The following is a 26,729-nucleotide window of genomic DNA, read 5'->3' as shown; positions in this document are numbered from 1 at the left end:
GAAAAGGGCTGATTAATTCCTTTGTCGCCATTTTCTGCCTCTTTTTTGGTGCTACATTCCCCCCCCCATTGCCCCAAAATGGCACGGAATAAATTCTTTAATCGACTGCAAGCATAGGGCGGCCCGGTAGTCGAGTGGTTAGCACACCGGCTTCACAGTGCAGAGGTCGCCGGTTCGTGTCCCGGTGCGGCCTCCCTGTGTGGAGTTTGCATGTTCTCCCCGGACCCGCGTGGGTTTTCTCCGGGTCCTCCGGTTTCCTCCCACACTCCAAAAACATGCATGGCAGGCAGATTGACCACTCCAAATTGTCCCTAGGTGTGAGTGTGAGAGTGACTGTTGTATGTCTTTGTGTGCCCTGCGATTGGCTGGCAACCAATTCAGGGTGTCCCCCGCCTCGTGCCCGAAGACAGCTGAGATAGGCACCAGCAACCCCCGCGACCCTAATGAGGAATAAGCGGTATGGAAAATGAGATGAGATGAGAGACTGCAAACATGTATGCTTTCCTCTTCAGAACTATTTGAATCATATTCATAACTGGATGTGTAACAAGAAAGCATATTCTCCGAATCTGAAGCCATTGTTTTGATTCTCCAGCAATGCAAGACGTCTTGGCGTGACGTCACGAACTGGGGGCGGGACTTTCTGAAAATGCCCAATTGGCAGCTCAATTCTTTGCAGATTTTGGACACTTTAAGTCATTTTTATTGGTGTTTTGCATTTGAATAAAAATATCATACTGCGTGTTTTGGGTATTTTAAATGCTATAAAACGTTTTTCTGATGTCAGTTAGGAAACAAAAAAGTGACATCAGTTGTTTAAGTAAAAATGCTTGCTTGAGAAATTTCACATTGAGAGAATCTTTGAATGGATCAATGATTAATGTTTTCATCTTTTTTTTCATACCGCAGAAAATTTGTCATTAGATCTTTTGAAAGGAGCTCATGGCCAGTCTTAATGTAGTAATATAAAACAGTGAGAATATGAACACATTCAGCCCTCTACACTGTGCCAAGTGTAAATCAATGAATGAATGCCTAATGGCAAGCAGTAATATGTCATAATAAAATGCATCACAGTCGATGAAATCCCCCTATCCCCATAGCATGTGCAGCCATCTGATTTCAGATTTGATAAGAGGAGATGTATTGATGACGGGTCAAACTTTAAAAAAACATTATCAGTCATTTTCAACTATCTTTTTTGCTCCTTTGTAGAAGAACAATTCCTATCATTGCATTATCACACAATAAAGGGAAAGACCTTTTTTTCCAAAACTGTGATCCAAGAGCAATGATACAGTGATCCGTGTATATTTGGAAGTGTCATACTTGCTATAACGTGAATTTTTGCTTTTTCACAAACAGAAAATGTTGTTTTTTTTTTACACTTTAACAGAATGATTTATATTAGGTCAATTTGAACTGACAAACCTGTATTTGTGTGTCTTAGGCAGACAACATGATGAAACATTTTTCATCACATCATAAATACATCTTTGAAATATTGACGCTTGTCTTCCGGGTTGAGTCTTGTCAGCCCTTCTCAAAAAGAATGCAATGGACACAGCTCTCAGTACACTTGCTGAGCTTGTGAAAAAACGCCATCAGCTAACGCAAGCTTCCAAAATGCATTGCTCATTGACTGACAGCAGATGGATCGAAGACATCGTACAAAGTATAACAAATGATATACTGTATGCCAATTGCACACATATATTATGGAAAGTGGATGGTGGGGATAAAGTATATTACAAAATCATCTGTACCATCAACAACACAATTGCCGTGCTTTTAACCCACACTGTGTTGGCAGCAATGATGACACATGCTTCATTATATAAAAAAGAGAAACTGACTAAGCACATTGGGGAAAACACTTTTCGCAAATGAGCAAGACACATATCCCTATAGTAGCATTCATTGGCTTCTAATTTGTTTCACATCTGCGGCAGCAAATTTTACACTCACTGATTGCATACACGTATCACATTGAGACCAATGGACTGTGCAAGACAAGACAGTAAGAAGTGTCTGAGGCATTCCCGGAAATCCTCCCCAAAATTGTGTTATTTGATTGTGATCCAGAGCAAGATATAGAAATTCTTATCTAAATCACGATGACAAGGTTTATTTAATGATCTGAGAATCCAACAAATGCGAGGTCATAAAAGGGATTTGACGACTTAAAAAAAAATCCCAGCAAACCTTGATGAACGTATCTCCTTTGTGCCACTACATTGTGCCAGCATTAATTCAAAAAACATATTATTATTGTGGTTCAAACTGATACCAAATTAAAATGGATACATTATACATTATACAATGGATACATTATTTGCTATGGTGATGGACAGGCTGACAGACGATGTTAGACAAGAATCTCCTTGGACCATGATGTTTGCAGATGACATTGTGATCTGTAGCGAGAACAGGGAACAGGTGGCGGAGAAACTAGAGAAGTGGAGATATGCCCTGGAAAGGAGAGGAATGAAGATCAGTCACAGCAAGACGGAATACATGTGTGTGAATGAAAGGGATCCAAGTGTAAGAGTGATGCTACTGGGAGAAGAAATAAAGAAGGTGGAGGATTTTAAGTACTTGGGGTCAACTGTCCAGAGCAATGGAGAGTGTGGAAAAGAGGTGAAGAAGCGTGCCCAGGCAGGCTGGAGCGGATGGAGAAAAATGTCAGGTGTGATGTGTGATAGAAGGGTTTCAGCGAGGATGAAAGGAAAAGTGTAAAACAGTGGTGAGATCAGCCATGATGTTTGGACTGGAGACAGTGCCACTGAAGAAAAGACAGGAAGCAGAGCTGGGGGTAGCAGAGGTGAAGATGTTGAGCTTTTCTTTGGGAGTGACCAGGTTGGATAGGATCAGGAATGAGTACATTAGATGGACAACTCATATTAGAGGCTTTGGAGAGAAAGCCAAAGAGGCCAGACTGAGATGATTTGGACATGTCCAGAGGAGAGAGAGTGACTATATCGGGAGAAGGATGCTGAGCCTTGAACCGAGAGGAAGACCGAAGAGGAGGTTTATGGATGTGATCAAAGAGGATATGAAGGTAGCTGGTGTGAGAGAAGAGGATGCACAAAACCAGGATAGATGGAGGACATTGATTCGCTGTGGCGACCCCTGAAGCCGAAAGGAAAAGAAGAAGAAGACAGTATGAAGACAGTATGAAGAAGGGAAGCTGCTTGGTGTGCCCTTCATAGAAAGTTCCACAGGAATCCAACAGTGTAATGCTACATTGGAACTGATAGAAACATGGGGTTTCACAGACAACATTGTAGGCTTGGTATTTGATACCACAGCAAGCAACAGGGTCATCAACAAGGGTGCAGCGAAGCTTATTGAAGAAAAACTAGGCAAAAAGGTATTCTACTTCGCTTGTCGCCATCACATATCAGAGGTAATAATTAGAAGTGTATGGGAGACTGTGTTTAACAAGGTCAAGAGTCCTGACAACCCAATGTTCAGCAATGTGAAAGAGAAGTGGGACAAGTTGGTTAAGGACTGCCCAAGAGTTCTGGGCGTAATTGAACAAGAAACTGAAGAAGACAAGCACAATTGCAGTCTTAAGCAATTTCCTTGATTAAGCAAGTCCGAGGGCAGATTACAGAGAGGTGGCAGAGCTGTGCCTGATCCTGCTTGGTGAGGAACCTCCTCGAGGTATCGACTGGGCCAAGCCAGGTGCCATTCACCAAGCCCGCTGGATGGCCAGGAAAATTTTCTGTATGAAGATGCTCATGTTTTCCAAGGAACTAAAATACAACACGGACACTATCTGCAAGCTGGAGAGGATGAACAAATTCCTGGCCTTATTCTACACCAGCCACTGGGTGACCACCACATCTGCAGCTGATGCACCTATCCATGAACTCCAGCTAATGAAGAACTTGCTGCAATACAAGCAGTATGACTATGAACTGGCAACCTCTGTTCTCAAGAAAATGAACAACCACCGCTGGTATCTGACCCAGTAACTAGTGCCATTCACCTTGTTCAGTTCAGATGCCAGCATGACCAAGTCTACAAAAGAGAAGCTCGCAGTCAAGCTGTCAGAAACAGAGAAACCCGAGAGTTACAGGAAAGGCAAGCCAGTGTTTCCTTTCATCAAGACCTGGTAGGGCCAGAGTCTCACTTTCTGTTTGATGCTCTTCGAGTGAAATGTGACTGGCTCACTACTCCTGCTGACACCTGGGAAGACAATGACAGCTACAGGAATGCACAGAAGTTTTTGAGGTCAGTGAAAGTGACCAATGATGTGGCTGAGAGAGGTGTGAAACTCATGAGTGACTTTGCAACTCAGATCACAACTGACCCAGAGCAAAGACGCTGCTTACTACAAGTTGTGGAGTACCACAGGAAAAAAATTGACAGTTTCAAAAAAGCCACATTGAACAAGTGATAATACATGTATTAGTAACATCCTATCTGACAGTTTCTTATGTAATGTATGTGTCAGTGCAGTGCTATCATACTACCAAACTGATTTTTTGTAGTGTCCCAGCTGTTCGTGCATTAAAATTAGCTAAAATTTACACAGGTGTTCATGTGTTTTATTGTGCTTACCACCATATTCAAGAAAATTTTATTAGCCTTCATTTGGTACCACGTTCAATGCTATAGCATCAACCTCAGGAAAGCTACAATGAAAATAAGGACATAATATCCCAAATTTTGCAGCGTTTTTGAAAAACATCAACAATAAAATTACTTGGCTCTTTAGGCAGGCATAGCCAAGGTCCAAGATCACAATAATTGGTATATTTAGCTAAAATAGACCTTGGGGAATGGATATACAGTAAAGTCTCGTTATATCGATATCGGATATATCGATAGTCCCGGTTATATCGATACTATTTCTATGCACGCACGGAGAAAATTACATGCAAACAGGGTCGGATATATCGATAGTCCCGGTTATATCGATATTTTTTCGGACTCCCTTGAATATCGATATAACGAGACTTTACTGTAATATCAGTTTCCATATGTTTGGAAAAAAAGGTCAATTTTGAAGAGGTTCTGTGAGGTTCTGCGCGTACCACAATGTGGCGTGCACAGACCCTCATTCAGAACCTCATTCAAAAATGTAAATCCACAAGTCAACTCATAGACATTCCTTAAAATGCATGTATAGAGTCATCGGTCAGACAAGTAGATTAGCGCAATTGATCTGTTGATACCAGAAAGGATCTTCCAGTGGACTATCAACCCTGCACAGGTCCAACATGACGTTAGCTGTCATCTTAACCTCAAGAAGCTAAGAAGCAAGCAATGCGATGGAAGCAGAAAAATGAAGGAAGCCAGTTCAGAAGCAGCAGAAGGCAGTGAGTTGTGAAACAAAAGCAGTAAAAAACTGGAGGTAAAGAAGAATTGTTGAAAATAAAAAAAGAACACACATCTATTGAAATAGATATATTTGCTTTAAATATTGAATTAACAGGTTGGGATAGAGCCATTTGGTTATGTCACTGATCCACACTATTAATCTATTTGTCAGAATTGCTGATATCTCAGAATGTATTAAGTGTTTAACATATTATGATACGACATTGATCACATTCATCCATTCGTGATAACATAGATTTTATTAGGTTTGTAAGTATGCTGGAGTCAAGTATGCAACATATATCAGTCAGTTTTTTTTCTTAATTTTTGAGCAATCGACATTAGAACAAATTAAATGTCATCAAACATCAATTTTCTAAGGAAACTACATCTGCAATTTTCTGTGTGACAACAAACGTCTTACACTGAATTCTGGTTTCACTTTGCGTGCGTTTGCGAAGGCACCATTGTTGCAGTGGAGCTTTTGTGTGTGGCAGACTAAGTTCGTTATTCCCCAGAACCAATCTTCACAAGTAAATTGTTAAGTCACAACTCTATTAGGTCCGACCTCTTCTAACAATACTCTACGGTGGTGTTTTTCAATCTTTTTCAAACTAAGGCAGATTTTTTTTTCAATGAAAGAAGCCTTTGCCTGATCACTCGGAATGTATATTGCAGCTACAAGCGTTTTCTTAACTTATCACAAAATTATCACAATTGTATAACACACAGAACAGCAATCAAATCTATATCAATCCAATATTGGGCGCATTTGTTTTAATGGTAAGTTAGATAGAGTCAATGAGATCTTTAAAAGAACCCAGCTGGTTCTTTTTCTCCTGGTGATTTCAGCTCTCCTACAATAATGTACCAATCTCCTCTCCCATCATGAGTCTTTGTATCATTCCAACATTATTCAAATAACGTTTCTGCAGAATGTGTTGGTTGATGTAGTCCAGCTTCCAATTAGTTCAGATTTTTTACTTTCAACTTTAGCATTGATGCGTGTTTTGCAGAGCAGAAATGTCTCACTCGAAAAAGAAAATATCTTACCCAGTTTCACTGCTTATTCTTCTATTTGCACATATATATATATATATATATATTGGATTGGATTGGATTTGCCTTTATTAGTCTCACAGTGGAGAAATTTACATTTCACAGCAGCAAAGTGATGAAAGGAATGAAAGTAGAAAAACAAAATACATGAGCTGCTGGAAAGGCAGCCACTCTCGCGGCGCCGTCTTGAAGTCAAAAGAACAAAAAAAACTAAACATAATATGACAGCACAAAGACAATATGACAAAACAAAGACACAGAGAGTCATTCATTCTTCAGGACTTGCTGTACCCTCTTTGTGATGACATGAAGCAGTTGTAGATGAAAGAGGAGAGGATCAAAGCGTATTTCCACCAGTGGATCAGTGGATATATATATATATATATATATATATATATATATATATATATATATATATATATATATATATATATATATATATATATATCTTGAGTTAAAGTAAATCTAAATGAAAGATCACTTTCATTGTATTGCCTTGTGTCAAAAGCTTCGGTTGTTTCAAAACATCGATCAATTTCCTAGCTGCTGCTGCTCCCTACCAGTACGAAAGAATACTACACGACAACAATGTCGAACGATAGACTGCACAGGGAACCATCTTGGATCATTTCCCATGGCACACCTGACAATATCTCGCGGCACACCACACCGCTTGAAAAACACTACACTACTCCACAACTCCGACCAAGCCTCCCTCCCCTTCTACTTCAATCTGTTCTGCAGCATCATCCTTACACCTGATTCCGAGTCACAGGCTGTGTCAGACCATTCTGCACTTTACGACAGAAACAAACGAACAAACAAACAAACAAATAAAAATATAAATAAAAAAGAAATACTTATAAATATTTGTTAATGTAATTGTATGTCATGGTTGAATAAGAGTTAATCAACTTACCAATGCAGGAGCCGGCAATCTCCTCATACCCGATACTGCAGACGCATCTTCCAAGGGGGACTAACCAGTCCCCATCACCTCCACAGAAGAGCTTGGGTGTGTCCCTTTCTTCAGCATGGTCAATACATGCCCCTCTCACTTCCACCAATGAGGACGAGTCCACACGAGGTATCGTGTCTGGAAATGAGGCCAAGTTTCTCAATGTGAACGGGCATTTCTTGTAGTAGACTCTCACTGAGACCAAAGCGATGCAGGCCCCAATGTCTTGGAATGCAAGATAGAAGCCATTCTTGGTCAAGGGTCCCACCTCGCGCACCTCAGTGTTGAGCTTCAGTATGCGGTCGCCGAGATCCATCTGTGTGAAGCTTTCATCTGCGGCAATGGTGTCAATTTTAGTGTATTGAGAAGGTTTGAATTTTATGCTATGTGCCTCATCGGTCTCAAAATAAAAGAGGTTGAAGGTCTCCTTGCACGTGCCAGAAACCCAAGGGATGGAGTTGCAGTCCCGTAAGGTGAAGCGAAGCTCCACATAGATTTTTTGGGCTGCTTGTCGAGAGATCCAGTTGGATCGAAGCCAGTTGTTCTGGTTGGGCTCCATCACGTTGCACACCTGAAAGGTATGAATGGGCCGATTGTGCTCATCCATCTCTGTGATGGCATCCCACTGCAAAGGGAAAATAAGAGTTTTGGGTAGAAGAGAAGAAAACAATAATTTAAATGACATCTGACGACATGCACAACATCTCGTGTTGGGTTAACTTAAAAGTCAAAAGTATTCTTGTTAGGTGATGATGTCTCTGATCGGTGGAAAAAACAAATTCAGTACATTTAGTAATATTAACCGCTGTATATTGTCATTGTCAGTCGGAAACCTCATGTCAAAATTTGATTGAATTATTTTTTTTCACAAATGGCTACTACATATACAGTACAGAATGTCAGTATTCTTGCGTTTTTCTTTTTTCTTTACCATTTACTCACCATGTTAATGTGTTGAAAAGTGGCTTGCTGTCTTTGACAAGACAACATTTGTGGCTCTAAAAATATACCGGGGGGGGGGGGTTCTTTCCTGAAAAGTAATAGGTTGGGGGATGCAAAAATCCCGTTCAGTGCCAAGGATATCCATTATTCGGTTCCCTATATTCCCTTCCACTCCAGCCTCCCTGTGTGGACTTTGCATGTTCTCACCGAGCCTGGTGGGTTTTCTCCAGGTCCTCCAGTTTCCTCCCACATTGCAAAAGCATGAATGGTAAGCTGATTCAACACTCAAAATTGTCCCTAAATGTAAGTGTGAATGTGAATATTTCTATGATTCTGTGTGCCCTGCGATTGGCTGGTAACTGATTCAGGGTATTCCCCTGCCAACTTCCCTAAAACAGTGAGAATAGGCTCCAGCAGCCCCGCAACTCTATTGAGGATGAGGGTGATCCGTAAAATAAATGAATCAACACATTTTACCTTAATCAATAGTCTAACAAGAAGTTATTTTAACTGACATTCTCCGAAACAGCCACTGTATGTATTTTTAATTCCAGCCTATGGGCTGTGTGTAGTTGAACCATTCTTTGACATCAAATAGCTTAGAGCAGAGCTGTCAACTTCACCTACTTGAGTCAGTCAAAAACCACTATGAAACATCCCAATTTAAAATAAAGGTAATTTATGAATAGACAGCTGACAGATTTAAATATACATGGAAGAACACACATTATACTGCATAGAACTCATTGATCACATGTATTGCTAGGATTTGGAGATTATTTGTTCATCTGTCTTTTGCATGCTTTCCAATTATGCAATTGGAACCGGATAAAGGAGCATGTGATACAACATATTAAGCAGATTAAGTGAAGTACAACTTTATTGTCAAATGGCATGTATGTGCAACATACAGCACAGATGAAATTTCTTCCTCCTCAACGAGACAAGAGACAACAAGCGACAATTACAGTATGTCGCTGACCTGCACTATAATAGATAGATGACCTGGTCAAACATTTTGAAATCATTGGCATGATAACAGCTGTGCTAAGTGAAGAAATAAAAATTGTCTTCTCCAGCGGTTGCTGAAGGACAACGGAGGAAGTTAGTCAACACCCCACAAACTAAAAAGCAATGTAGTAATGTCAAACAGTGCCCTTAGCAACTCTGTTTTAGGATAGTTTATTACAGCACCTTTTGACTAGGTCAGAAGGGAATTGAAGATTTCATCCAGTATCTTATAAAACTCATTGTGTCACATTGTCCCAAAAATTGTTCAACATTATGGGTTCCAGCCCGCTTTAACCTATTTTTTATCCAGCATAATCCACATATCCACATAAATGTTCATGTAAAAGGTATTTCATCCTAAATACATCAGAACATGAATTTGTGTGAATACACAGCCCGCAATTTACAGTATAGAAGTCTATTCACAAGTATGTATAAAATAACCAAGACCTTTTTTTATTTTTTCCATATTCCTTATTAGAGCACAAAAGTGTACACTGCTGGGGGGATTATTATCAGGGTAGGCATAGCGATGATTTCTGACTGAATTTTGCCTCATGTAGACAGCAGATTTTTACTTCCCTGGTCTTGACACGAAAATATGACCTTTTTAAATGCATTCCAAACCGAGGCTTACCGTTATAATTAATTGTCTTGTCTTGGGTCTCACAAAAGCAGAATAATTGTAAAATTGTAGACACCTCACCATGATTAGAAAAATCTAATCACAGTGGTATTTATATAGATTCTCCCCAACAGCTTCCCTCATCTATCTCATCCTTTTCCCATCATTCAAGTGTGGACCAGAGGATTTGTTCACTTGGTCGTTTTCTGTGCTATGCACATGTACCCAACGAGTGAATGTGTGAGATTGTGCATGTGTGTGAGTGTGTGTTGTGACTTTCACTGCAATTGAGATATTTTTTATACAGTGCGAGTCTCCCTCTATGATGGCTGAAAAACGTTCAGTTTTAGAACACGCACCCATGGAAACTTACACCCACACAGTAGGTACAGTAATAGGTGTAGGGAGATGAATGAAGAGTGTGTAATCATCGGGGAACTTGATGGCAGCTCTGTGAGTTTCTAAGCAAAACAATACAAGTGTGTGTGTGTGTGTGTGTGTGTGTGTGTGTGTGTGTGTGTGTGTGTGTGTGTGTGTGTGTGTGTGTGCGTACGTGTGTGTGTGTGCGTGTGCGTGTGTGTGTGTGTGATTTTCATTAGTTTTGTAGCATTATCATCACTGCAGGAATCCCAGTGGCCTCTACTTTATGTTATATGTCATTATTTTTTTTTAATCTCGCCTACTCAGGTTCAAAAGAAACGTAGGACTGAACAAAACATTTTGCAACCCAGCTAAGGATCACAACAAGCCTTTCAACTTGTTTTTTAGTTGATAAATCCTATTATTAAGATCATAGGGACTCAAGACTGAGGGCCAGTGTATTATATTTGTAGCATTGGTGTTGAGGGGTCCACAGTAAGTTTTTAACATGGAGTCACAATTCTATGGTGGGATTCATGTGTGAATAGCTTTTATGTGGTAGATTTTGATGATCTGTTGTAGGTATGCACACCTCTTGCCCAACGTCAGCTGGGACAGACTCTCATTTTCTTGTAACCTTGTATACATGATAGGTAGTATTGATTAAATGCATTGCTCTGTTTAAAAGAGGATCCACTAATCTTATAATAAGCATCACAGCCAGACGAGATATATTTAAATATTTTCTTAAAAATGTATTACTTAAGGAGTGCCGGGATATTGATGCATTTCTGACACCCGATGATTTGTTTTGTACTCATTTTCGAAAAAAAAAAACATTTTTTTTTTTAATCGGAATAATCGATGAATCAAAAAATAATCATTCTTAAAATAAGCATTAGCTCGAGCTCTAGTGTTCCAACAGAGTTGAACACACTACAGCTGCATTTAAAAGGAATGAAACAAACACGAAATGCTTAAAGTCAACTGTGACCACTCCCACCGCGGTGCAGGCCTTCTTTTTTCAGATTCACAGCACATGTTCTGACAAACTACAAAGCTGGTCCCTCGTTGGGCTTTGACCGTCTGATTATGATCCACTTTTTTTTAAACACTGAAAATAAGAAATTGAAAAATAAAGTTCCTTCAAAGCAAACATTTGTAATAGCAGTATAATGATTATGTCTGATGTTTTAAATGTGAGGATGATGTGACATTTAAGGATAGTGGTTATCTATACATCACTTTCTCTTTAGAGAGCACATACACACACGCCGGCGGTGTCCCACTAGCTATTACCAGTACACCTCTGAATCAATAATGGCAAGTGAACAGCGGCGAGCAAATGAAATCCAAAAGACACTGCTCTCCTCTTATTCCAGCATCCATCACCGTAAATGGCTAGCCAGCAGGGTGGAGCCAGAACAGCCATCAGTCATCGCTATGGTGATCTCAAGAGTGTTCTCACAAAAGTGACACCTGGCTGGTCAAGGCCTTAGCCTTCCACCAAAGGGCACTAAAGATAGAGTTCAGCCCATATTACCCTTAAGGCCTGCTCAGGTTGAGCTGATAAGTGTTTTTCCCCCATCGATGTATGGCACTGACCGTATTCCACATGAATTAAGTGAACTGGCAAAAAAAGTGTTTTTTTTTTCTTTCACTCCAACCATATTTTGATCATGTTGTTAAATCTAAAGAAATGAGGGGCTGAATCGCTATCATGTTGTCAATTTTTACAAACGTCTTATAAGGACGTGATATTAATGGCATGCAATAAATCTTCTCTCTCAAAGAAAACGTTTTTAGATATGACCAATTCAGCATTTTTGTTTTTAATTTTTATTTTGGGATTGGTCAGGCATCTGTGCTGCTATGTGTTTATTGTTAATAATGTAGTAAAGATAATCTTAATGACCCGAGACCGAATGAATGGTTCTGTACTTTCTTCAAATCCTTAGTTGTTGTGGTTATAAAAATATACAGTGGCAACATAAATACTTTTAAAACAAAAACTATACTGAAATTATTCCCTCCCTCTTTAAGAAAATAGCCACAGTGCTCAGATATGAGTCAAAAGAAGGAACAGAAAAGCAGACATCTTTCCAGTTCCGAGTTTGCATCACTATTCCTGTTTTTTAAATCAGTTTCTTGGTCTGTACTTCTTTGTTTTGGGTTGTTCATGCCAATGGCATTACGGTGTTGGGCTGTTGAGTAAAGATTGTTACATATTATTTGAACTGTATCCTGAGGGTGTCTTTTTGTCTGAGTTCTGGTTTCATGCAGGGACAACAGACAAGACACAAAAAAAACATACAAGGTTGATCACTACTGAGTATGTGTTATCAGCCGAGGGCAATGAGCAAGACCACCTATCAAGATGTCATTGATTGCTGCAAAGCAAAATTTCCAACGAAAAATTATTTGGCTTATATATATATATATATATATATATATATATATATATATATATATATATATATATATATATATATATATATATATATATATATATATATATATATATATATAGCTTTGTAGGGTGCTCCCTGAGAGGCTTAAGCAGGAAATTCATAACTAACATGTGTGTTCAAATATATATATATATATATATATATGTAACGGAGTTGTGCGCTTAGATTATTAAATTATGAAGGAAGTGACGCAACGGCGCACAGTGTGGCACTATGTCCCGCCCCTAGTTTCCAGAACAATCTCGAGGAGATTCAGGGTGAGTCGCAATTTTCTGTTGGTCTCGATTAACGCGCATTTTCATGACAATATCTTATTTTGTTTCCCCTTTTGTACTGTCTAGTGTTATCTAATTAGTTCCCTTATTCATTTCGAGTCCAGATTACTTTTTGTGTCATTATTTACTTCACGTTTTGTCGAGTGGAACTTTGGAGCACATGTGCTTTTCTATTGCGCAGTTAATCACAAGACGAAACCCATGCGACTTCACCCATCCCTTCTGCCATACTGTGTTGCAGGTAATAATTGTTTCATTTCGTTTTTATTGAACAATATTTAGTTTCTTGTGTCGTGTTTCATTTGCCCGTGAGTGTCCGTGGCGGGTTGAACTGTGCGCCAGCCATTACAAGCGCACCGCGTGTTCTGCCGAGTCGCCGCCCATGATGCGTTCAGGGACATCTTGTAAATAACAGTGAACTTGTGTTGTATTCTCTTTTTCTGTAAATAACCACTATACGATCACACGTTAATTCTGTTTTGTTATCTACAATGTTTTGCATTTGAGAACAATCTCGAGGAGATTCAGGTTAATCACAAGACGAAACCCATGCGACTTCACCCATCCCTTCTGCCATACTGTGTTGCAGAAATAAAAGAAATAAAAAGACACATCCACGCGTCTCGTCTTCATTAATACGGCAGCATCGTGGAGATGAAGACAGTCACTGTGGTGACACCCGTCACACACACATATATATATATATATATATATATATATATATATATATATATATATATATATATATATATATATATATTGGATTGGATTGGATTGGATATGCCTTTAGTAGTCTCACAGTGTGTGTATATATATATATATATATATATATATATATATATATATATATATATATATATATATATATACACACACTGTGAGACTACTAAAGGCATATCCAATCCAATCCAATCCAATATATATTTGAACACACATTTGAACACACATGTTAGTTATGAATTTCCTGCTTAAGCACCCTACAAAGCTGGGCTGTAGGCTGTGGGGGAAGAAATGCAAAATGCCTCCTAGGGAGGAAAGAGTTAAAGGACAACCGACGTCTCCGGACAAGTTGTGTCCATAATTTGTAAAGTGGCTTCAAATGACTTGTACTGAGCGTATATAGCTATATTTTAAGACTAAGTTTTAAGACTCGCGCTGAATATTCCGGAAGTCTTGTTTTTGAGTTGGTGATGAGTCCGTACGTGACGTCACTGAAGGAACGCCCCTGACCGAAAAAAGGACACATTGTAGCAGTCCTTCCATCACGTCAATGTATTTTGCAGTACTTGTTTGGTCTGAAAACGTCATGTTGCACCAAAAAGAGCCAAAAGAGGGCGACTAAGCTCCATGTAAGGAATTTATCAGCCTGTGGAAACGGGCTGATTAATTCCTCACACGGAGCTTGGTCGACATTTTCTGCCTCTTTTTTGGTGATACATTTCCCCCCAATGTTGCCTCAAAATGGCCCGGAATAAATTCTTGAATCGATTGCAAACATGTATGCTTTCCTCTTCAGAACGATTTGAATCATATTCATAACTGGATGTGTAACAAGAAAGCATATTCTCCGAATCGGAAGCCATTGTTTTGATTCTCCAGCAATGCAAGACGTCTTGGCGTGACGTCACGAACTGGGGGCGGGACTTTCTGAAAATGCCCAATTCGCAGCTCAATTTTTTGCTGATTTTGGACACTAAGTCATTTTTATTGATGTTTTGCATTTGAAAAAAAAATATCATACTGCGTGTTTTGGGTATTTTAGATGCTATAAAACGTTTTTCTGATGTCAGTTAGGAAACAAAAAAGTGACGTCGGTTGTCCTTTAAGTTTCAATAAGACCGAGCCTGGCAGGGAGAGGAAAGCGTGTAACATGAAGACATACAGTCTGTACAGAACATTGTAAAAACAGAACATAAAAGTTGCGTGATATTTTATTTTTTTATATTCCAAAAAACAAAAAAAGGTTCTGTGTATCTTATTAAAATCTTCCTCGAGGCTTTTCGTGAATTAATGGTGGTGGCATTTATAGAAGTAGGAATAACTGTTATGAGTCGTCACCTTATCGTGGTGGAGGGGTTTGTGTGTCCCAAAGATCCTAGGAGCTAGGTTGTCTGGGGCTTTACGCCCCTGGTAGGGTCACCCATGGCAAACAGGTCCTGGGTGAGGGACCAGAAGAGGAAACGTGGGTCCCCCTTCTCAAGGGCTCACCACCCATGGGAGGGGCCAGAAGGGTCGGGTGCATCATGAGCTGGGCAGCAGCCAAAGGCGGGGACCCTGGCGGTCCGACCCTCGACTGCAGAAGCTACCTCTTGGGACGTGGAATGTCACTTCTATTACAGGGAAGGAGCCTGAGCTGGTGCACGAGGTCAAAAAGTTCCGACTAGACATAGTTGGGCTTGCCTCCACACACAGCCTGGGTTCCAGTACCAGCCCTCTCGAAAGGGGTTGGACTCTCTTCCACTCCGGAGTTGCCCACGGTGAGAGGCGTAGAGCAGGTGTCGGCATACTTATTGTCCCCCGACTCGCCGCCTGTACGTTGGGATTCACCCCGGTAGACGAAAGGGTTGCTTCCCTCCGCCTTCGGGTGGGGGGACGGGTTCTGACTGTTGTCTGTGCATATGCACCAAACAGCAGTTCAGTGTACCCATCCTTTTTGGAGACCTTAGGGGGTGTGCTGGAGAGCGCTCCCCCTGGGGACTCCCTTGTTCTGCTGGGCCATGGAAGCCGACTTCCGGACCGCTTCGAGGAAATTCTGGTCCACCATCCGGCGTCTCGGGAGGGGAAAGCAGTGCACCACTAACGCTGTGTACAGTGAGAGTGGGGCGCTGCTGACCTCGACTCGAGACGTCGTGAACCGGTGGGCAGAGTACTTTGAAGACCTCCTCAACTCCACCAACACGCCTTCCTTAGAGGAAGCAGTGTCTGGTGACTCCGAGGTGGGCTCTCCGATCCTTGTGACTGAAGTCACAGAGGTGGTTAAAAAGCTCCTCGGTGGCAAGGCCCCGGGGGTGGATGAGATCCGACCGGAGTTCCTAAAGGCTCTGGATGTTGTGGGGCTGTCCTGGCTGACACGCCTCTGCAAAATTGCGTGGTCATCGGGGAGAATGCCTCTGGATTGGCAGACCGGGGTGGTGGTCCCCCTTTTTAAAAAGGGGGACCGGAGGGTGTGTTCCAACTATAAAGGGATCACACTCCTCAGCCTCCCTGGAAAGGTCTATTCAGGGGTCCTAGAGGGGCGGGTCCATCAGAAAGTCGAGCCTCAGATTGAGGAGGAACAGTGTGGTTTTTGTCCCGGCCGCGGAACAGTGGACCAGCTCTACACCCTTATTAGCAGGGTCCACGAGGGTGCATGGGAATTCGCCCAACCAGTCTACATGTGCTTTGTGGATTTGGAGAAAGCGTTTGACCGTGTCCCTCGTGGAGTTCTGTGGGGGTTGCTTCGGGAATATGGGGTACAGGAGCGCTTGATACAGGCCGTTCGCTCCCTATACGACCAGTGTCAGAGTCTGGTTCGCATTGCCGGCAATAAGTCGGAATCGTTTCCAGTGAGGGTTGGGCTCCGCCAAGGCTGCCCTTTGTCACCGATTCTGTTCATAACCTTTATGGACAGGATTTCTAGGCGCAGCCGAAGCGTTGAAGGTTTCCGTTTTGGTGGCCTCAGTATAACATCTCTGCTTTTTGCAGATGATGTTGTACTGTTGGGGCCTTCAAGTGGAGCTCTCCAACTCTCGCTTGAGCGTTTCGCAGCCGAATGTGAAGCGGTTGGAGGAGTTAAGTCCTCAAGTGGAGGAGTTTAAGTATCTGGGTGTCTTGTTCACGAATGATCCAAGATGGCGCCGCGGATGGCAGCCTCGGTCACACGCTCCCTAGTATTGTTTCTGGTTTTGTCATTTTCATTTGTTTTTTGCGATCCTACGCGACTCAGTTATACGAGGGAAGAGTTACTGAGCATTGGGGAATCCACTCTTGGACTATTTTCACCGACACACCAAAATCTACAGGGTTTTTCGGGGCTGCTCGCGAGCGACGTAGCTGCTTGTACGGAGCTTTGAGACGCCGGCGAAGGAGGGGGAAGCGAGCCGGCGTGCTCGTCAAGCTACGGCAGCGTGGATTTCGAACGCCGCTCCCATCGATCCACCTCGCTAATCTACGCTCACTACCAAACAAGATGGACGAACTTCTGCTTCTCACAAAGACCAATAAAACGTTTGCCCGCTCTGCTGCGCTGTGCTTCACTGAGACTTGGCTCAGTGACTGCCACCCGAATTCCGCACTACACCTACCCGGATTCCGTCTCCTTCGGGCCGATCGTGACACGGAGCAATCGGGGAAATCCAAAGGCGGTGGACTATGCTTCTACATCAACGAAGAATGGTGCACCGATGTCACGATGCTCGACGCACACTGCAGCCCTGGTTTGGAATCGCTGTCTCTCAACTGCAAGCCATTCTACTCGCCACGTGAGTTCGCTTCCTTTATTCTCGTTGCCGTGTACATCGCGCCACAAGCTAATGCTAACGCGTGTATACAAACGCTAGCGGACCATGTAAACCATCGCGAGCTAAAATATCCAGAATCACCCCAGATCATTTTGGGCGATTTTAATCAAATACGCTTAAACCGTGAACTCCCCAAATATAAGCAGCATATTGACTGTTTCATTCTAGGTCATTGTTACACAGCACTCAAAGGCGCATACCGGTCTGTTGCGCATGCAGCATTGGGTCTTTCTGACCACTATTTAATCCACTTAATTCCCACATACAAACAGAAACTCAAATGTGTAAAAGTCAAGACAGTTAAAACATGGACAGATGAAGCAAAGTTATCGCTACAAGAATGCTTAGACTGCACTGATTGGAGCGTCTTTGAAACTTCAACGGGCACATTGGATGAATACACAGACATTGTAACATCATACATCAGTTTCTGTGAGGACATGTGTGTACCAACAAAGTCCTTCCGCTCATTCAACAACAACAAGCCATGGTTCACTCCCAAACTCAGGCAACTTAGGAAAGAGAAAGAATCCGCATTTAAAAGCGGCGATCGAGCAGTTTACAAACTCGCCCGAAACAGGCTGACGAAGGAAATTAACATCGCAAAGAAAAGTTATGCGGAGAGGCTTAACAAACAGTTCTCCGCTAACGACTCTGCATCGGTGTGGAATGGCCTGAAAGCAATAACAAATTATCGTTTACCTTCCCCCCAAGCAGTGTACAACAATGTTGAGTTAAATACATACTTTTGCCGATTTGAAAAGGACACCACCATTTCCCCGGTCTGCCCACCATTACCAGAAACTACCGTATCTCCGCCCTCTGCCCTACAGATCCACGAACTGGACGTTAGACGTCTCTTCAAGCAGCAGAAGATCAAGAAAGCTGCAGGACCTGACAGAGTGTCCCCCTCCTGCCTGAGAGTCTGCGCTGACCAGCTGGCTCCGGTCTTCACACAAATCTTTAACAGATCCCTGGAGCAGTGTGAAGTCCCATCCTGCTTCAAACAGTCTACTATCGTCCCAGTTCCAAAGAATCCAGCACCCTCGGGATTGAACGACTATAGACCTGTCGCTCTGACGTCTGTGGTCATGAAGTCCTTTGAACGCCTCGTGCTGAACCACCTAAAGAACATCACCGGACCTCTGCTAGATCCTCTTCAGTTTGCCTACCGGGCAAACAGGTCTGTAGAGGATGCAGTCAACATCGGACTGCACCACATCCTCGACCACCTTGACAACACAGGAACCTACGCAAGGATCCTGTTTGTGGACTACAGCTCTGCGTTCAATACCATCATCCCAGAACTCCTCATCCCCAAACTTCTCCAGCTTGGTGTGTCCCCCACGATCTGCCAGTGGACCCTCAGCTTCCTGACAGGAAGGACACAACAGGTCAGACTGGGAAATATATCATCCACAACACGAACCACGAGCACTGGAGCCCCGCAGGGATGCGTCCTATCTCCATTGCTCTTCTCTCTCTACTCAAACGACTGCACCTCAACGCACCCAGCTGTCAAATTCATAAAGTTCGCAGACGACACCTCGGTCATCGGTCTCATCAAAGACGGCGACGAGTCTGCGTACCGACAACAAGTGGAGCAGCTGGAGCTCTGGTGCAGCCGTCACAACCTGGAGCTGAACACGCTCAAGACAGTTGAGATGATCGTGGACTTCAGGAAACATCCATCACCACAGCTACCCCTCACACTATCCAACTGCCTTGTGTCAACCGTTGAGACCTTCAAGTTTCTGGGAATCACAGTCTCCCAGGACATGAAGTGGGAGGTCAACACCAACTCTATTCTGAAAAAGGCCCAACAGAGAATGTACTTCCTGAGGCTGCTAAAGAAGCATGGCCTGCCACAGGAGGTGCTGCAACATTTCTACACGGCTGTCATCGAATCTATCCTGTGTTCTTACATCACCGTTTGGTTCGGGGCCGCCACAAAAATGGACAAAATCCGACTTCAACGGACAGTTAGGACGGCGGAAAAAATCATTGGCACCGCCCTACCCACTCTCGAGGACTTGCACACTGCAAGAATCCGAACAAGGGCGCGGAAAATCCTACTGGACCCTCCGCACCCCGCCCACCACCTTTTCCAGCTACTCCCCTCAGGCAGGCGCTACCGATCCATGCGCACCAAATCCAGCAGACATTTAAACAGCTTCTTCCCCCAAGCCATTAACTCTTTGAACTCTTCAACAGTAGCCAAAATGGAACTGTATAGTGCCACTTAGCAGTTTTTTTGACGACGATACTAGTGCAGCGTGTTCTACCGGAAACAAATTCCTTGTGTGTCCTACATACTTGGCAATAAAGATGATTCTGATTCTGATTCTGATTCTGATGAGGGTGTAAGGGAGCGAGAGGTCGACAGGCGGATCGGTGCGGTGTCTGCTGTGATGCGGATTTTGTACCGATCTCTCGTGGTGAAGAAGGAGCTGCGCCATAAAGCAAAGCTCTCAATCTACCGGTCGATCTACATCCCAACCCTCATCTATGGTCATGAGCTATGGGTCGTGTCCGAAAGAACGAGATCCTGGATGCAAGCGGCCGAAATGAGCTTTCTTCGTCGGGTGTCCGGGCTCTCCCTTAGAGATAAGGTGAGAAGCTCGGTCATCCGGGAGGGGCTCAAAGTCGAGCCGCTTCTCCTCCACATCGAGAGGAGCCAGATGAGGTGGCTCGGGCATCTGATTAGGATGCCCCCAGGACGCCTCCCTCGTGAGGTGTTCCGAGCATGCCCCACTGGCAGGAGACCCCGGGGACGACCCAGAACACGCTGGAGAGACTATGTCTCCCAGCTGGCATGGGAACGCCTCGGGATCCGTCAGGACGAGCAAGAAGAAGTGGCTGAGGAGAGGGAAGTCTGGGCTTCCCTACTGAACCTCCTGCCCCCGCGACCCGACCCCGGATAAGCGGCAGATGATGGATGGATGGATGTTATGAGACGACTTCCTGTAGCAACTGCACCCGGCAGCAGACCTTTAAAAACGTTTATATATTGTAGATCTTCAAATCTGCACTTCTAACTCGCAAGTGTCAAATGCTGCAGTCAATGATGGAGACAACTTCAGTTTCCTCAACTCTTGAAAAGGTCATCACGCTCTCGTTTCCTCTTGAACCACAATCAGTTCAATTTAATTGGACACAATTGTATATTTATATATAGTTGCTCAACTGATTTGGTTTCCCACATTATAAAATTAAATATGGTTCCCTAAATACGCTAAGGCCATGTAAGAGCAAAACAAACAAATACATATATTTTTTTGCATTTGTATTGTTCCTTCTCATCAGCATTTACGGTACTACCTTTTGATTCCACGTTCTATTTTGAAAAATGCAGTGCATAGTGGGCATCGTTGTTTTAGTGTCAGCTTATAATGTACAGTGTCTTAAGTGTACGCTTGAGTACAACACTGCTTTGAATGGACGACACAAACAATTCCACAGCGTGCCATTTTGGTTTTTGCTCCACCTGCCACTCACCATGGAGAAAAAGCTGTCAGTGAGAAGGCGAGAGATGAAGTGAAAACAAAGAAAGAAATGACATGGAGGTGTTGACAAACAGGACAGCGAGTCAAAGATAAAGGCACTGTAGGAAACCAAAGACTGCAAAAACTGTCAGGGTGAGAAAAGACTAAGTGCTCTTTTGAGGAAATAATTACATCACAACAAACCAATACTTCTAAGTGAGGATATAATTGTAAAAAGGCTTAGAAGCTTTTTGAAGGGATTAGTTAAGTACTGGTTTTACAGTTCCAGTCCTTGGAATTCAATTTAAAGGAAATTTCAAAATTGATACTAAGGTAAAATGTAAAAAACGGACGTGAAACAGTTCTGTTTTAGGACCAAAATATAGATTGTTACAAAATCTGTAATTATTTCAGACATTTTCTAAGATACTACTCATTACATTTTTTTTGTGGTGCTGCTTTGGAAATAACTGCCACCCATGCCCCAGAGCTAACCACCGGCACAACATCCCTCAGTGGTGCTTCAGCAAATGTTTGAAACTAAGTAGAAACTGGTATATTGACAGAATCTACCAGCACAGACCAGTTTTTAAAACCATGCATACGTGTGGTTGATATAATAAATCCGATACATTTGGCTCTAGGGCAGGGGTCGGGAACCTATGGCTCACGAGCCATATATGGCTCTTTTGATGATTGCATATGGCTCGGCGATAAAACTAAATACATATTCTCGCTTTTTCGCTGCTCATTTTCTGTTGGGGCTGCAGTTGGCGGAAAGCACAATTTTGATTGCATGGTACTGGCCGTCATGTTGAAACAGGTAAACGCCCCTTTAAATAAGCCAGACGAGTAAAACAAATGACGAGTACACTTCAGCTTGAATGCACCGGAGGATTCACCTTTGTGGAGAGAAAAGGTTCTGATTCTAATTTGCAATGAAACAATACCATTGATGAAACAGTCGAATGTCAGTGGCATTCTAACAGGCCCCATGCTAACATTAGCATCAATGTACTTATGCAAGAGACAGCAGAAAGCAAGTGTGGGAGCTAATGAGCTGTGGGAAGCTAGCTAGCAGTAACTTTGCCTATGGACCCAGCAAGTTGACTTTCATTCCGATCGTTTGGCTGGATTTTTACCAATCATGAGGAACGGAAAACCATTCATGTTAACGGTGAGTACTATCACAAAGTTAATCGATGAGAAGATTTCTTCAGCCGTCATCTGTACTTTTTTGAAGGTGTCGGACGTTTCGCCTCCTATCCAAGAGGCTTCGTCAGCGAACTAAAGTCTTACTGGTCGTATCGGCCCTATTTATATATCCCTAATGTCCAGACATGGCGGCGCCGGACACAGCTGTGATAGGTCCCTACTCTCAGGTTGGGGAGAGCAGGAGAACACTCCCTGTGGCCCCCTTGATGATCAGGGGGGCATCGATGGACCACTCCTGTACGACTGAGATCTTACACAGACGTATCACAAAGTTAGTTTCAATAATACATTCTGACACAGTAGAAAAGTGGCCACACGTGCGTGCATGTTTGCGTGCGTGCTTGCATACGTGTTTGCGTGCGTGTGTGCGCGCGCGCTCGCGTTGCTGTGGCTCTCACTGACAAACATCTCTTCGTCAAAAAGGTTACCAACCCCTGCTCTAGGGACTCAGATGATAATCAAAACTCAATAAAAACATAACAATGATAATATTGCCCGATATTTATTAATCTATTTATTTTTCTATATGGAACATAACTTCATCACTGATTTTTCAGTAAATCTGCAACGCCTATTCTCTTCGGGCAACTGACACCATTTTTTTGTTTCCCAACTGAAATCAGAAAAGTGTTTTATAGCATCCAAAATATGCAAGCTGATATTTTTAGTTAAATGCAAAACACCAATAAAAATGACTGAAAGTTGCCCAAAACTGGAGAGATTCAGAAAGTCCCGTCCATCTTCGTGACGTCTCGTCGGGAAACTCCTTCACAAACTTCCATTGATCCAGAATCAAAACAATGGCTTCAGATTCGGAAAAGATCATTTCTTGTTAGTCATCCAGTTATGAATATGATACAAATAGTTCTGAAGAGGAAAGCATAAGTGTTTGCGATCGATTAAAGAAGTCCTTCCATATCAATTCGAGCCGCGTATGACGGACCTGGTGATGGACACGACATATGAAGCATATACGAAGCTCCGTGAATTAGCAGTATAACATCAACTTGGGTAATATGTGGCATATAAAGACATGAATAACAAATAATAAGCTACAAGATGTCAACATCAATTTGTGTAATGGTTGTGCATGCAGAAAGTTGTTTAAACTTTCACGATGAAAAGTTACAAACTTATGTAGGAATGGGCTTCTATATGATGGAGTTCATAATAAGAAAATTGTAGCGAATCCCAATTCACATAAATTCGATAATTTAATCACGGAGTCAAGAAAAGCATCCGTGTGCGATTCAAAGAAAAGACTGACTGTCGGAATGATACGTACCAGGTTTGACTGTCATCGAAGCGCCCTTTCGGATATACCAAAGACTGCCACACAACGATTCAGAATCACATTATTTATGTAGTTTTCTTTCTAATTTTGCGATCAACACGATGTTTTCAGACGAAACAAAGTATCCAAAATGCACGGTGTATTGCTTTCTCGGTCAGGGGGAGTTCCCTCCGCGATGTCACTTCCGGCCTCGGCATCAACTCAAAAACAAGACTTCATGAATCTTCAGCGCAGATTTTGAAAGGTAAAATATAGCTATATGCGGTGGAATCTTTGGAAAATGCGGTCAGTAGAAGTCATTTGAAGTGATTTTACAAATTATGGACGCAACTTCTCGGGAGGCGTTGGTTGTCCTTTAAATTTCATATTAACTGGTCAAATAGATTTGTATTCGTTTTTAACAAATGCATTTCCTTCTTATAAAATGGCATGTAATGATGGGTAGAAAAAAAAACATCTTTTTGATGCCTTTCTGTCTTTCTGGTGAAGTGAGGAAAGACATCTTTTCCACTGTGCAGTATCGCAAAATTAGCTTGACTGGAAATGAGCACAGACAATAAGGGATTGTCTGGTCTGTTCGATCAATTAGGCCTGAGGGAGCAGAAGACGCATAGCCAGAGAGCGCAAGTGGTAAAGCGCAGCTTTCAGCATCTTCCGACGATATAATATGTTAAGTGCATTTCAGAAAGCTTGCCAGACTAATCGTTCGACCCCCGGTGAAATTGTATCCCTCTAACGGGCACCATGCTCTGACCCCAAATCCCCAAGCCCACTTTCTCTTGTAGGGCAAGATCCAAAACGACTGAGAGAAGTGACCAGAGATGGAAACAAGATGTTTCCCTTTCCCATCACTGCACACAAACACACATATGGAAGACATACTGCGCTGCAAAAATGTCAGTATTCTGCAAGAAACTCCATATGGTTTGGAAAAAGAGACCAGTCTTTCAATAACTGATAAAGAAAATGTAAATAAATACATTTTGGAGGCAAATATGACAAAGACTTAAACCAGGAATGGTTAACTTAAGGACAAGGCACTTCCTCGCCAGATGTAAGACACAAATGATATTTTATATATGAACAAAATATGTAGATATTTACAAAATATGTCTTATTAATATATTTCATTTTTCAGACACTCGTAAAAACAGGTGGGTTGTTTCCTTAAGCCATTTTTGGGTTGTTTGTGTTGCGTAAAAATTATTGGTTATTTATTTATTTATGTATTTATTTATTTATTTATTTATTTATTACAACAGTGACTGAATTGTTGGTTCAAACAAGACATTTGTTGGCTTCCTTGTGTGTCATGTTTTTGTTGGATCAAAATTAATTGAAGCGCTTGCAGGAATCATCACAAAACGTTCAAAAGCCTCATAATAGGAATGTAATGAGAGGTTTTTTTTTCCTGAATAGGTTGGCAAACACATATTCAAATATTTTATATTGAAACCAAGATGGGAATTCAATGCAGCAAGTTACGGTACATATTTTATATTTCGTCAGACCACTGCCATCTCCAAACAAAATATTGTACAGTGCTTAAATAGGAGACTCATGTTAAATTCAGATAAGATTTAAAGAAGTTTGTGTTACACGCTGCACAATTTATCTTGCACATATTAATGTATTTTCATTGTGTTGCGACAGGCCCAGGTAAATACAGAGACGTAAAAGCTTGGCCAAAACAAACATGCAAATCAAACCTCTGAAAATGGACGACACTGATTTGCTGTCCCATTGGAGGGAAAAGCTGATCAGTTCAGAGTGTACCTCGCCTACTGAACAAACACAGCTGAGATATGCTGTAGTGTACCTGTGACCCTTATAGAACAAGTAGTTTAGGAAACGAATGGCTGAAAAAAGTCAAGGATAGCACAAAATGATTTGTTACTCCGCACCAATTAACCCACAATTTCCTTGAAAAAAAATGTTTATTTGTGATTTTTGGAATAAAAGGGGTTTTAACTGATTCACTGCCAGACATGTGCAAAAATGTATTCACTCCAGTGCCAGGGTTTTTGTCATTGTCACTCGAATTCTAGGACCCACATAATATTGAGTTTTAGGACTACATCAACATTCAATGCAGCATAAGAAACCTTGGACTCTCTTCTTTCATCAGAAAAAAGAGATCATTCCTAAATTATATGCGTCTGGAGTTATATGAGCTTGAAATGAGGGTGGCTGTCCAAAATACAATGCAATCCATACATATTGGTTTATATAGCGCTTTAACAACACCTGAAGCGCTAACATAGAAAAAAAGAAACTGATGCCCCTTGTGGAAGGGGGAAAAAATGCCATAAGTCTTCCCAGCGCTTTTTCGGCACCCAAGCAAGAAATAACAAAACCCAAACTAATTTGGCAATGGCGCTTTCATTCATATTTTCAAATTCCGAATACATTTGTGAATGGCAGTGAATGAGTTAAATGATTTCACATTATTTCCCATTGTTTTTTTGTGATTACTATGAGTAAAATGACTTATTGTGACTGTGACTTACAATGTATTTTCCACATGTCCACAAACTTGCTTTTTATGGATCACATCGATCATCAGGTATACCATGTCTACATTGCATCGATCATTCTTGCTTTGCAGTATTTCCATTTTCCCTCTACCATTTGACAGCGTCAAGTTGCATTTTTATCAAACCCTTTTTCGTTGGTGGGCTGACATGTGTGCGTAAAAACAATACAACAGGTGAAGATTGAGCATTTTGTTCGCTTTTGAAATCAAAATACAATAAAAGTCATGGCATGCCAGTATCTTTCTTTGGTTTTCTCGGACCGCAAAGAGTGAGACAAATGGATGTGTCAGAGCTTGATGGAGCGCTGTGATTGCTCTGCGAGGTGCAAGGCTATTACTCGACGATATAGGCAGCGCCAGAGACAAATCCTGTTTGAATCAACCACACTTAATCTGTGAAACATGACAAGACGTTTCAGATAGCAAAGACAGCAACTGAAGGAAGACTGTGACCTTGTTGAGAATTAGTAAATGGGCAAATATGGTTGTTTTTAAATGGTTCATTTCCTGTACTCTGTCTTCTTAAATATGGCACATAAATTGTGTTTTTTTTATCTTAATTTTATTTTGAATAATTTCATTGAAAGAGGGAATGTTTTAAAATGACATTTAAATAGCAGAGTTTTGAAATGAAAAAAAAAATAATAATCACATTTTAATAAAAG

The 26,729-nt window shown here is 41.8% G+C and overlaps 1 protein-coding gene across 2 annotated transcripts in view; it reads right to left on the bottom strand.

Annotated features, from left to right (window-relative positions):
- Positions 1-26,729, bottom strand: part of LOC148894711 (ephrin type-A receptor 6-like) — a 164,456-nt gene that overhangs the window by 117,182 nt on the left and 20,545 nt on the right. For both annotated transcript variants that reach the window (XM_089003194.1, XM_089003196.1), the window contains exon 3: positions 7,313-7,976. In XM_089003194.1, coding sequence (XP_088859320.1) covers positions 7,313-7,976 — 664 coding nt within the window. The remainder of the gene's footprint in view (positions 1-7,312; positions 7,977-26,729) is intronic.

This window comes from Hippocampus bargibanti, linkage group LG08, assembly GCF_051943395.1.
Source record: "Hippocampus bargibanti isolate YZ-2025 linkage group LG08, ASM5194339v1, whole genome shotgun sequence".
Classification (NCBI taxonomy): Eukaryota; Metazoa; Chordata; class Actinopteri; order Syngnathiformes; family Syngnathidae; genus Hippocampus; species Hippocampus bargibanti.
The sequence above is the reverse complement of the archived record's forward strand: the minus strand, read 5'-3'. Positions and strand labels throughout refer to the sequence as shown.